Here is a 13,020-nt window from a genome sequence, read left to right as displayed (position 1 = left end):
AATTTTCAGTGTGTGTGTGTGTGTGTGTGTGTGTGTGTGTGTGTGTGTGTGTGTGTGTGTGTGTGTGTGTGTGTGTGTGTGTGTGTGTGTGTGTGTGTTTCTGTGCACTGACCCTGCAGTTACTGAGTTCCTCAGCAGTCAAGATTATGACTCCACACTTCTTCCCCGGAATCCCACTGAGAGAGAGAGAGACAGAGAGAGAGAGACAGACAGACAGAGAGAGAGAGAACCGATGCATGAATAATAAAAGCGGGATGCAGATGTCATTCAGGTGATAAGATATTACTGCCAGCATACGGCTTCTACTTCATATCTGCACTTATTCTTAAACAGACTAAAAAAATGGACCACAAGTGGAACCGGGTTGATGTTGCCAACAATAAGTCAGCTTTCACAGCTCTAACAAACAGCTTCCTGTATGTGAGTCACTCTAATAAAGCAACATTACTTTGGGAAATCAGAAAATGCCTTGTAGTAACAGCTAACACTCACAATTCATATAATTCTATATTGTTTATAGTTTTTTGGAAACCTGTGCTGACATCTTTACAACTTTTTAAACTTCACATTATTTGGGTTTAAAGAGCAATAAGTAAGACATCTACAGTGAAATAATCACAAAACAGTTTGACGTCTCAGTCGGCTGGGGGCTTGTCAGTTGTTCTCCTTTCTAAAACACTAAAGATGGATGTAGTTACTGTTTACACTCTTGTGAGGTTGCTGTGCCAAGCTCAGTGCCGGCATTCGTAGTTCAACACCAAGTGCTAAAATCTCCAAAGTTGTTTAAAGAACTGAAGGCAGTAAACAGAAGCGACCCAGAAGTTATTTCTTGTACCATTAAGAAGCCATGACATGTTTTTGTTGTACTCTAATATTGGGTGAAGTGGGTTAGGGTTATAGGCTAAAGTTGAGCTAACAATGCTAAAAGTGAATTAGAAGCAAATAGTCAGCTCTAAAAATATCTCAAGCTAAACAATTGCCAACAACTGGATATTACAGTGAAATGTATGTGTGAGGTAAATAATGAGTCAAACATGGCATTTTACTTGCCTTAATGAGTTGTTATGCAACTGCAAGCTAATAGCAAGACGGCAAACAACTCTACTTCCTCTATGCCAGAGACAACCTACCGTAATAAGTGTAGTAAGTGCTCCCTACACCCAGGATTTCTAACACTAGATATGACGATGTATTTTTCTGGCACTGATCCGTAACTGTCAACAGCCATGAAACTCACGGAACAACTGTAGAAAAAGCCACCTTTTGTTCATAAACATAGACAGCAGTAATCCAATCTAACCACAAGATGCCATTCATACTTCATTCTTCTACTACTACTAGACTTTATTTATATAGCACCTGCACATGGCCCAAGGACCAAACAAAGCGCTGCACAGCAGAAATAAACATAAAAAATAAAAACACATAAAACCATTTAAAAACCAACAAAAACATGTAGATAAAATCTAGGTGGGGCAGCAAAAAAGTGCTAAGCCATCCGTTAACGAGACTCTTCTTGGTTAAAAGCTAAAGAATAAAATTGTGTTTTCAGCTTGCTTTTAAACTTGGCGAGCGTGGTGGCCTGTTTAACACATGTAGGTAGCTCATTCCAGAGTCTCGGCCGCAGCACCGAGAAAGCACAACCCCCTTGAGATTGTAGTCTGTGTTTAGGAACAACCAACGGTCCTTGCTGTGCTGACCGGAGGTTCCTTGAGGGAACATAAGGATGGATCAGATCCAATAGATATCGTGGAGCCAACTCATTTAAACATTTAAAAACAAACACCAGAACTTTAAAAAAGAATTCTTACACATTGCACCTTTAATATTTTTTTATCCCCGAAATGTGCTGGCTCTGCTATTTACAAGATGGTGCATCAAAACTGGTCTCACGCTTGAAGGTATTTTTTATAGCCAGTTTGTTTAAAAGTATTTAATGCTGCAGCACTGGACAGCTGCTCAATCACAGTAAACATGTAGAGCAGCACATGGTCATTTCATTTATCAAACAAATCTTTCATGACATCTTTTGACTTTAATGATCCCCAAAGACAGTTGTTGTCATGAATGGAGTTTGAAGAACCAACATTTTTAATTTGGACGCAGTGTCATGTCCTGTGTCCCTTGTCTTTTCTTAAATTAAGTAAATTCAACATGTCATTTCTTAAAGTGTAGTACGTTCAACTAATATGCATGTGTATATATTTTTTACTTTGATAAAATAAATTTAACTGCTAATTTTGTAACAACGAAGTGCAAGAGAACAGATGTTTTATTTTCATGGTCCATCAGTTCAACAGTAGGCGGCTAATAAACAGACTAGTTGTATAATAGGAGAAGATGGCAGTAAATGGAGAAAAAGCTGAGGGAAATAACTGCTTTTAATGTTTGGACAAAGGGAAATATCCACAGTAAGAGGTAGAAGAGCAGCCATAATGCTTCTGGTTTGAAGGCATTTATTCACTTCCAACCTGATGCACAAAAGACAAACAGAGCAGCGTTAGCCTGTGAGTGAGCCACTGCTTTCAGTGGTTAAATACTCCGCGGGGTGTTTGCAATGATAGAAAATCACAGAAAAATGATTCAATAGGCTGGAGATGGAATGACTCAAATAGATGACATTTTCTGTTAGTTATTACGTAAATGTCTAAAATTCTAAGTAGTTTTTAATAAAATTAATACACAATAACAACAGCCACTAAAGTGCAATATAACTTAGAAAAGAAAACAAAAAGAAATGTCTGTTTTTTTTAGCAGAATGACTCATTTTTGCACGTGCATCCTTGCTTTCCAGGCTGCTGTGTTCCTTCTTGCAAGTTTCAAGGTTACAGTCTGTAATTGTTGTTTCATCCCTTTTTGTTGTTTTCCTTCCATTTAAATCCAGACTGAATGTAAAGTTGTGACAACAAAGCGATTGTGGTTGAAGGACAATTGACTGAACTTAGACAGAAGAGGTGGAAATTGAAGAAAAAGATTACAGCTAAGAGTGAATGTCCTGATCGGACACCGCCAGAGGAAGAGAAAGTGCAGATTAGGAGCGAAGGGAGAGAAATAAGCCGATATTTTTTGTAGACAGAAGGACACAAAAGAAAGGAGAAAACAAAGTAAAAATGCATAAAATTACACACTTTCAAACCTATAATTTGGAGAAAAAGTCAGACGTATTCAAATCAACATGAACATGTTGATAAAACCTCTTTTGATTTCATCGGGTTTTGGAAATTGGCTTCGTGACTCAGCCTGTTTGAGAGATGAACAAAACAGAAGCTTTTTGCATTTAATCTGACAACTGAGGTGCTTCCATGAGCCGGGAACCAGGAACGGTCCCTTCCACCAGAAGCAGCATCCTGGATTGTCAACACAAGGCAGGTTGAGTTCCAGAGCCCAACTGTTCTGCCGCAGCAGAAACTAAGAGCCAACAGACAAAACTGTGGTTGTTCGCCCAACATCTGCCAAACATCAGTGGGCCAGCGCCCGCAGCAGCAAGTATCAGAGCCAGGTGGGGTCTTTTGTTTTTGCAACCCATCTGCTTTAAGGTTTGAAGTGTTTTCCAGACTGATATACTTCATTGAATCTCAAAATGAAAAAAAGAGGGTTATCTTATTTTGTGATTTTTTTTCTCCACTCAAACGACCTGGCTGCAGACCTCCACCGTCAGGCTGCTTCCAGTAGAGGCTCCACTGTCAGGATGGGAAATGCACGGGATACATTACAAAATAAAACGGCAAACATACTTACGCTTGTAATTGATAGGTTTCAATATAAAATATTACGTAAAATCTATCAATTATTTCTCTATAGTTCTTATGTAGTTGTCATTAAACATACTTACGGTTGTAATTTTTCAAAATGAATTAACGAATGGCTGGGGTAGGTTTCAACATAAAACGCTAACATACGCTAACATACTTCCGGTCAACACATTCTCACACCCAAGGCGTTAAAATATGATGCGTGTGACCAAGCCTCAATATATGACGATTCGGTGCGCCCCAGCGCGTCAGGAGACAACGATCAGGGAGAAACAGCTGACGTAGCGTCCCAGAGCGTCGGTATCTGACGCCGATGGTGAGATGGACATTAGAACTACTTGTGAACTACTTGACCTTCCCCTCACCCCAATCCTAATCTTAAGGTCACAGTTTATGGACCTGAAGGTTAGGATTGGGGTGAGGGGAAGGTTAAATAGTGGAATAATGTTTGTGTGACCGTGCGCGTCAAACAATGACGCCAGCGGAGCCACGTGACCCAGCGTGTCCCTGATCGTCGTCTGCTGACGCGCTGGGGCATGCCGAATCGTCATATATTGACGCTTGGTCACACGCATCATATTTTGACACCTTGGGTGTGAGAATGTGTTGTTCTGGTCATCATATTTCTAAATAAAATCCCGAATGCTGTTTCAGTTGAATCGCTCTCCTCACAAACGCTTTTATTTTTTAATATTACGTAAAATCTATAAATTATTTCTCTATAGTTCATATATAGTTGTCATTTAATTAGTAAACCTTAGTTTTGTTAGTCATTTTTGTTGTAAGTTTTCCTTTACTGTTGCACAACGTGGTCATTTTGATATATTCTGTCATTATCTAAGACGTAATATTAAAAAATAAATGCGTTTGTGAGGAGAGCGATTCAACCGAAACAGCATTTGGGATTTTATTTAGAAATATGACGACCGGAAGTATGTTAGCGTATGTTAGCGTTTTGTGTTGAAACCTACCCCGGCCATTCGTTAATTCATTTTGAAAAATTACAACAGTAACTATGTTAAATGACAACTACATAAGAACTATAGAGAAATAATTGAAACCTATCAATTACAAGCGTAAGTATAAGCCGTTTTCCGTAAGTACGTTTGCCATTTTATTTTGTAATGTATCCCGTGCATTTCCCGTCCTGACAGTGGCGGTCGTCCTGACAGTGGCGGTCGTCCTGACAGTGGCGGTCGTCCTGACAGTGGAGCCTCCACCGGAAGCAACCTGACAGTGGAGGTCTGCAGCCAGGTGCCTCTCAGCGGTTCTAGGGGCAGGGCCAAAGGGGCACTGGCCCCTTTCCTAACACACATCTCTTCTTGGTGCGATGAGCAGATTGCGGTTCCGGTTGAGTGAACGCTGGCGCGTCTCGCTGCCGCTGCTCGCTGGCAAACAAACTTTTTGTATTTTTTTTTCTTCTTTTTCACCCTGGTCACATCCCTGTGTCGGTGAAAACTCATTTTCACCTACCTGCTCAGCTTGCGTTCTGGTTGCACATCACCACCTCCCTGCTCCACTCCATAATGTGGTCCAGCAGGATTTCTGTGTGCCTCGCACTGGCCTGGATCATCCTGTCGCTCATTCTTCTGTCCGTGGATGGCCTTCTCCAGTACTCGGCGGCGGAGCTCTTCAACCTCCGCTTTCGCTACTCCGGATCTCCACCACCAGCTCTGTGCCTCTTCCCCGACATCACCTTCCAGCCTCGCCGTCGGTATATCCATTGGGGGTCCCGGCGGAACCTCCATCTCGACGGCTCCAAAGGAATACCCTCCTTCTGGTCCACGACTAGCCGGCGGCTACCCAGGAATACCTGCCGAGCTGCCGACTCCAGCGTGTTAGCCCGGCTGGCTAGTCGGACTAATGCTCCTGTCGCCAGGGACTTCCGCACTGCTAATTTTGGTCTTCTCAACATTCGCTCCCTCTCTGGTAAAGGACATCTCCTCCAAGATACCATCAGTGACCATAAGCTAGACTTTCTTTGTCTGAACGAAACATGGCAACAACCCAGCGATTTCTCACAACTCAATGACTGTACTCCTCCCGGATTTGTTTACCTCTCCAAACCCCGTGGGTCGGGCCGCGGCGGTGGTCTCGCGATACTGTATCGCGAGACTTGGAAGGTCCTTCCCGTAAACCTTCCTCCTCTCACCACTCTGGAATGCCTCGCCTGTCAACTCTCCGGCCCGACCCCCACAATAATTGTCACTGTTTATCGTCCCCCCAAGTTCAGCCCTGAGTTTTTAAATGAACTCTCTGCTCTTTTATCCCATCTGTCCGCCCTTTCCCCAAATGTAATTTTACTTGGTGATTTTAATATTCATATGGACAATGTGGCCCTCCCCCTCAGCAAAGACTTCTCCTCATCTTTGGACAGCCTCAGTTTTCATCAATATGCCAATTTTCCCACTCACATTAAAGGTCACACCCTGGATTTAATCTGCTGCTCCGGCCTGACCCCCTCCAACTGTACAGCTGACCCGCTCCCTTTCACGGACCACTTCCTCATCTCCTTTTCTGTTCCCCTCCGTCTCTCCATCATCAAGTCACCACGTATCATTTCTTTTCGTAATATTAAGGACATTGATCTAGCCTCCCTGTCCTCCAGTTTTGCCACCTTGACCCCTAATTTGTCCTCTACTCCCGATGATCTTGTCATTCAGTACAATAACGGTCTGGTTTCTATCCTTAATTCATTTGCTCCCATCAAATCCCGCTCTGTATATTTTACTCGGTCTGCTCCATGGTTCACCCCTGCCCTTCGCTCCTTGAAAGCTACCAACCGGAGGCTTGAAAGACTCTACAAGAAAACCGGTCTCACCATCCATAAAGACTTATATTCTGCTCAGATTTCTCTCTACAAGGACTCCATCTCCCATGCCAAATCTCAGTATTACTCCGGTCTCATCTCGTCCAACTCCAGCAACACTAAAACATTATTTTCCATCATGAACAGCATTTTTCAGCCTCCCGACTCCTTACCCATCCATCTTTACTCTTCAGAAACCTGTAACTCTCTCCTTCAGTTTTTTAATGAGAAGGTCAATAGAATCCATCTCTCTTTACCTCATTCCTCCCCTCCCTCTCCTGATTTATTTGAACCCACCATTCCGTTCTCCTCCTTTGAACTTCCCCATCCCTCAGAAATATTAGATTACATCACCAAATCCAAACCTTCCACCTGTCAACTGGACCCTATTCCAACTGTTTTAGTTAAATCCTGCCTTTCTTCTCTGCTCCCTTTTATAACAGCCATTATTCATTCCTCACTATCCTCTGGTACGGTCCCATCCCTATTCAAATCCGCTTCAGTCAGCCCTATTCTAAAAAAACCTGGTTTAGATCCCAATGATTTCAATAACCTCCGTCCCATTTCCCATCTTCCCTTCATTTCCAAAGTCCTAGAGAAAACTGTTGCATCTCAGCTCCATTCCCATCTCACCCGCAATAACCTTTATGAACAGTTTCAGTCTGGCTTCCGTCCCCACCACAGCACAGAAACAGCTCTCATCAAGATCACTAACGACCTACTCATTGCTGCTGATTCTGGTTTAATCTCTATTCTTATTCTCCTCGATCTGAGTGCGGCCTTTGACACCATTTCTCATCCCATCCTCCTTAATAGACTCTATTCCTTAGGCATCACTCACACCCCCCTCCGCTGGTTTCAATCTTACCTTACTGGCCGCACTCAGTTCATCCAGTTAAAATCCTTTACCTCAGAACCCTCCCCAGTCAAGTCAGGTGTGCCCCAGGGCTCTGTCCTGGGGCCCCTCCTCTTCATAGTATATCTCCTCCCTATCGGCAAAATCTTCCGCAAATTCAATATCCAGTTTCACTGCTTTGCAGATGACACCCAGCTCTACATTTCCAGTAAGCCCAACTCAACTCTCCCACCATCCTCCCTTACACTCTGCCTCTCTGAAATCAAATCATGGTTCACCTCTAATTTCCTCAAACTCAACGGCAATAAAACTGAACTTCTTCTAGTTGGCACTAACTCCACCCTCTCAACATCTGACAGCTTTTCTTTAACTATTGACAGTGCCACAGTCTCCCCCTCACCTCATGTCAAGAGTCTGGGTGTCATTCTCGACAGCTCCCTTTCTTTTCAGGCTCACATTAATAACTTAATTCGGTCAGCATACTTCCACCTACGTTCCATAAACCGTCTTCGTCCCTCACTGACCCCTCACACTGCCGCCATTCTCGTCCACAGCCTCGTCACCTCCCGTCTCGACTATTGCAATTCACTTCTTTATGGTCTCCCCAACAAACTCCTTCATAAACTGCAACTGGTCCAGAATTCAGCAGCCCGTATTATCACCAGAACCCCTTCCTTTCACCACATCACGCCGGTTCTCCAGCAGCTCCACTGGCTCCCAGTTAAATTCAGGCCCATCTTCAAAATTCTCCTCCATACCTTCAAAGCAATCCACAACCTCTCTCCTCCATATATCTCAGACCTTATAAGTATTCACACCCCGTCCCGTTCACTCAGATCTTCTTCTTCCATCCATCTTGCGGTTCCTTCTGCCCGTCTCGCTACCATGGGGAGCAGAGCTTTCAGCCGCTCTGCTCCTCGACTCTGGAACTCACTTCCCCCAGACATCAGGAACATCGACAGTTTTACCCTTTTCCAATCAAAACTCAAAACACATATGTTTAAATCTGCCTACAACCTCTGATTTTATTGAAATGTTTCTCTCTGTTTTTTCTTCTTTGGGTTTTATTATTGTTTTATTGTATTTTATTACGTGTTTTGTGTAAAGTGACCTTGGGTGTCCTGAAAGGCGCTTTGAAATAAAATGTATTATTATTATTATTATTATAGGTAGGTACAATTCAAAAGCCAAGCAATAGTAGTGGTAAGGGGCAAAATACTAATTTCTAGCATGAAATTTTGTGTGAGGATGTTAGACTAATGCTTCCTCTGTAAGAGGTTGCCTCTTGATGGCCCCATACTCCGAAAAATCCTGGATCCGCCACTGGCTCAAGCTGGTGTTCTTTTAATGAGAAGGTGATAAAGCTCACTCAGGTGGGCACTGATGTTTTACCTGTTTCTGCGTGTGTGTTAGCAAAGTATTCATGAAACAATGAGCAGATTTTTGTGAAATTTCAATCCCAAGCACACTATAGATGACTCATGATTGGAAGCGTGCCTCCAACCGCTGTGAAAGCAGGAAGGTGGGTGTTGTGAACAAATGATTACATTAACGTGACGGGACCGTAAATATCAGTGGGGACAAATCTGTAAAAATGAGCAAAGTGCAACACAAATGAAAATTACCTTGACAAAATGTCATTTCATTTTCAAAATAAGACTTATATTGAAGAAACATTTTATTTTTTTTTAATAATACGCTTTGTCTTTGCATAAGTAGATGAATGATTTTTAAAGCCCCCAGTGTCACCTGCTGCACTTGTCAGGTCCATTTCTATGATTTCCCTGAACAAATTTCCTTTGGAATCATTTAGTGGGAGGTTTTTAAGCTTAGTCATCCGGGAGAACAAAGAACCGATAAAACCCCAGAAAAGGTCATTGCCAATTTGATTAATAATTCAGTTCAGCTCAATTTTTTTAATGGTTTGAAAGAAAAGTAAAATGAAATAACCTTACACCTTCTCCCATGTTAATCAGAATCCATTAACATCTTTTATGCATGCCCCCCTCGTGTTTTCTCTTTTCCCTCCTTCATTTGGTGGTGGTGGAAATGGAGGTACCTTTTAAGATTTCCATCTCCTGTCTTGAACTTTTAGAGAAAAAGAAACCATATAACCCAAAACAAAACCAGAAGGAAACAGCTGCTGGTCACGGAAGCGGAATATTCCAGCTTTGTTCTAATTCTGTTGCACGATGAACAGCAGGATGCAAAAACCGGCCTCGTTGAAATGCGGCTGACAGACTTATTGTGCTTTGATATTGAAGGACAAGAAAAGGCAGCTAGACAGAACAGACACAAGATGAAGGAATTGGTCAAAGGATTTGGCCTTGCAAATAAAAAGAAACAGACTTAAGGACCTGCAGAAAAGGAGGGAGAGGAGCGTGTTAGTCATTTACGCCTTTGCCTCTTAAATCCACAGCCTTGCATGACGTACTTCTCAAATCGATGGATTCTCTCGCTCACGCTGACTCCCCAGCTGTAGCAGGCAGCAACAGTGAGGGAATTATTTATGGATTTACCTACACAGTGTTTCCAGCTGCACGCCCGCCAGCCAGCCCACCGGAAACAACAAGTGCTTGGACTCTGGAGCATCTGCCCGAGCCCTTGCTGCTCCAAAACAGCAGAATAATAATGGCCTGCTGTGCAGGCGCTAGACTTTACAAGCATCTCACTTTTTTGCTTCTCTCATAATGAGTCGCCCCAAAGGCCAAGGAGACTTGTTAGATTCCAGTGTTTGAGTTACTGCGAGCTTGATTTGAAAGAACTCAGTTGATCCGATCTGATAGAAAACATTCTGCTAAGTCTTTCATTCCCGTCCACTTGGAGCTGCTTCATGAGCAACAAGCTGATATGTCACCCATGAAGACAGTGGGAGGGTTTAAGAAAGATGAGACCCATTTGTGTTTTTTTGACTGAGACCTAAAGTAAAACTCCATTTTTGTTATCATTATTTTTGGGATTGAATTGGAAAAGGGAATGCCTACTGCGGGTCAGGGATGAGGTCCTGCCTCAAGCGGAGGAGTTTAAGTATCTCGTGGTGTTGTTTGTGAGTGAGGGAAAGATGGATTGGGAGATCGACAGGCAGATTGGGGCTGCATCTGCAGTCGTGCAGGTGTTGCACCGGTCTGTCGTGGTGAAGAGAGAGCTGAGTCGGAAGAGAAAGCTCTCAGTCTACCGGTCCATCTAACTTCTAACCGAGCTTTTGGTAGTGACTGAAAGAATGAGATTGTGGATTGAGTCCCTTAGAGATAGGTTAAGAAGCTCGGTCATCCGGGAGGTGCTCAGAGCAGACCCGCAGCACCTCCACATCGACAGGACCCAGGTGAGGTGGCTCATACATCCTCCCAGGTGAGGTTTTCTGGGCACGTCCAACTGGGAGAAGATCCAAAGGAAGACCCAGGATACGCTAGAGGGACTGTGCTTCTCGTCTTGTCAGGGAACGCTTTGGGATTCCCTCGGAGGAGCTGGCCCAAGTGGTTGGGGAGGGGGAAGTCTGGGCCACTCCGCTTAGGCTGCTGCTCCCGCCACCCGACCACAGATAAGAGGATGAAAATGGGTGGATATTTTTGGGATAATAGGATTATTTATCACAACATTAAATGTGAAAATTCTTATTTACTTTTGAACAATTTTATGAGCTATAATGTTTGTACAGTATGAAAATATAGAATCATAGCTTTGAAGTGACCAATCCGGAACATCCACCTGCATCCCAGGTGGTCTCTGTGGACTAGGACTCTAGCTCTAGAACGAGGCTCAACTGTAGTGTGGACCTCCATCTATCAATGTTTATGAATTTTGGTTGGTGTGTTTGTTTCCAAAGACGTTTCTTCTTATTCGTCTAGGCCCTTGATACTTTACGGTCTACGTCATGAATGGATGGAATTCACCAAATCCAAGTGTTTTGCTTCCAGGTTCAAGTAATGGCTTATACTTCCAAAAAAATGACATTTAATCAGTGCCAACAGTAATATTTATCGTTCGTTGTGCCCACTGTTGCTCTCAAAGGTTTAAAATAGCATAGCACAGCTCCTCTACCTTCTCATAGTTTCATACATTTTATTCTTAAACAAATTCCAAAAGAAAAATTATGGAAAGAAAACCAAGACAGTCGAGCAGTTTGTAAAAGAGATTAAAAAATGGCTACATGGATACGATGCCTCATACAGAACATAACAACATATACGCATCACTCTTCACCCAAAGAAATAACAACGTAAATGCGTTTCTCAACTTAGCAAACAGAAAGGCAACGGATACATCTCAGGCTCTAGAAAAACTCAAAAACAGGAAGACATTTTTTGAAGTTGCACATATATTATTACGGAATAGTCTAAAATATTTAATTGTTTGTGATTATAAACCAGAAAATTGTTCCAATCTAGTGAAGCTTCAATACAAAAAAAGCTAATTTCCTGATTTTCTTTCTAAAATGAGGAACTGCCAAAGTAAAAATTGGTCATTCAATCGTAAATTAGTCCAGCCTAAAATGCTCAAATGCTCTTCGGATTATTCAGAGCTGCAGATTAAAGGAAAGCCAAACAGCTACAAAAGTTTGACATGTGACTGAAGTAGCTTTAGTATAAAATCTACAAATGAACTACTTTCCAGATTTTCTTAGGTGTGTTCTTGCTGTGTCGTATCTCTAATTCTTGCTGTAGTTCTTTTTTAAAACACAGAGCAGTTTCGTTTACCTGTTTTCCCGCTACGTTTCGTTTGCAGCTGCAAACTTCCTCAGGCTGACGCTGATGGTGGCGTCACTTCCTTCTCTTTTTATCCGCGGGCAGCAGAGGACGTTGTTGCCCTCTGCTGCCCGCTCTCCCCTCTCCGACAATGCAACGGAGAAAGAAGTGGCGCCACCATCAGCGTCAGCCTGAGGAAATTTGCTGCTGCACACGAAACGTAGCGGGAAAACAGGAAAACAAAACTGCTCTGTGTTTTAAAAAAGAACTACAGCATGGAATTACTTTCCAGATTTCTTGGTGCAAACTTGAGGAAATGATTAAATAAATAGGATCTCCAAATCTTCCCCATCATGAGATAAATGAGAAAACAGCAAATATGTTTAGTGTTTTTATTTTAATGTTGAGTGGACATTTTTGGTTAAAAAAACTCTAAATAAGAAGATTACACAATGAAAAAGCTCATGAACAATAAAAGAGTGAAACTCATTAATGATTTACCTTGTATTCAGAATAAGGTTCATTTTTCATAAGTACTGACTCAACGGCTTTGAAATGCTATGAAAACATCCTAATCACAGGGTGAAAACATAGTAAGGTGTAAATGTGGTAAACAGTAAATTCTCCTAGCTCCTGGTAACCATTTCAACCCAACAGAAGAGAAATTCTGCAACAACGATTTTCTTTTTCTTTGTAAAGTAAATTTCTGCTCTTAGAGCTGAGAGATCTGCAGCAAACAGACCGTTTTGAGTGCAGCAAGTCCGCGGCGCATCCAGCCTCTCGCTTCATGACAGCTAAGATAGGCTCAAGTCCCCTGTGAACCAGAACGGGGAAAAGTGGATAAAATACATGGATGGATGGATCAAAGTCATCCTTTCCACTTGGAATCAGGACACGAGCACGGCATGTCGAGATAGCTAC

At 42.5% G+C, this 13,020-nt stretch overlaps 1 protein-coding gene across 2 annotated transcripts in view; it reads right to left on the bottom strand.

Annotated features, from left to right (window-relative positions):
* Positions 1-13,020, bottom strand: part of cpne9 (copine family member IX) — a 142,795-nt gene that overhangs the window by 63,379 nt on the left and 66,396 nt on the right. For both annotated transcript variants that reach the window (XM_015968603.3, XM_015968604.3), the window contains one exon: positions 113-176. In XM_015968603.3, coding sequence (XP_015824089.1) covers positions 113-176 — 64 coding nt within the window. The remainder of the gene's footprint in view (positions 1-112; positions 177-13,020) is intronic.

This window comes from Nothobranchius furzeri, chromosome 15 (genome assembly GCF_043380555.1).
Source record: "Nothobranchius furzeri strain GRZ-AD chromosome 15, NfurGRZ-RIMD1, whole genome shotgun sequence".
NCBI classification, from domain to species: domain Eukaryota; kingdom Metazoa; phylum Chordata; class Actinopteri; order Cyprinodontiformes; family Nothobranchiidae; genus Nothobranchius; species Nothobranchius furzeri.
The sequence above is the reverse complement of the archived record's forward strand: the minus strand, read 5'-3'. Positions and strand labels throughout refer to the sequence as shown.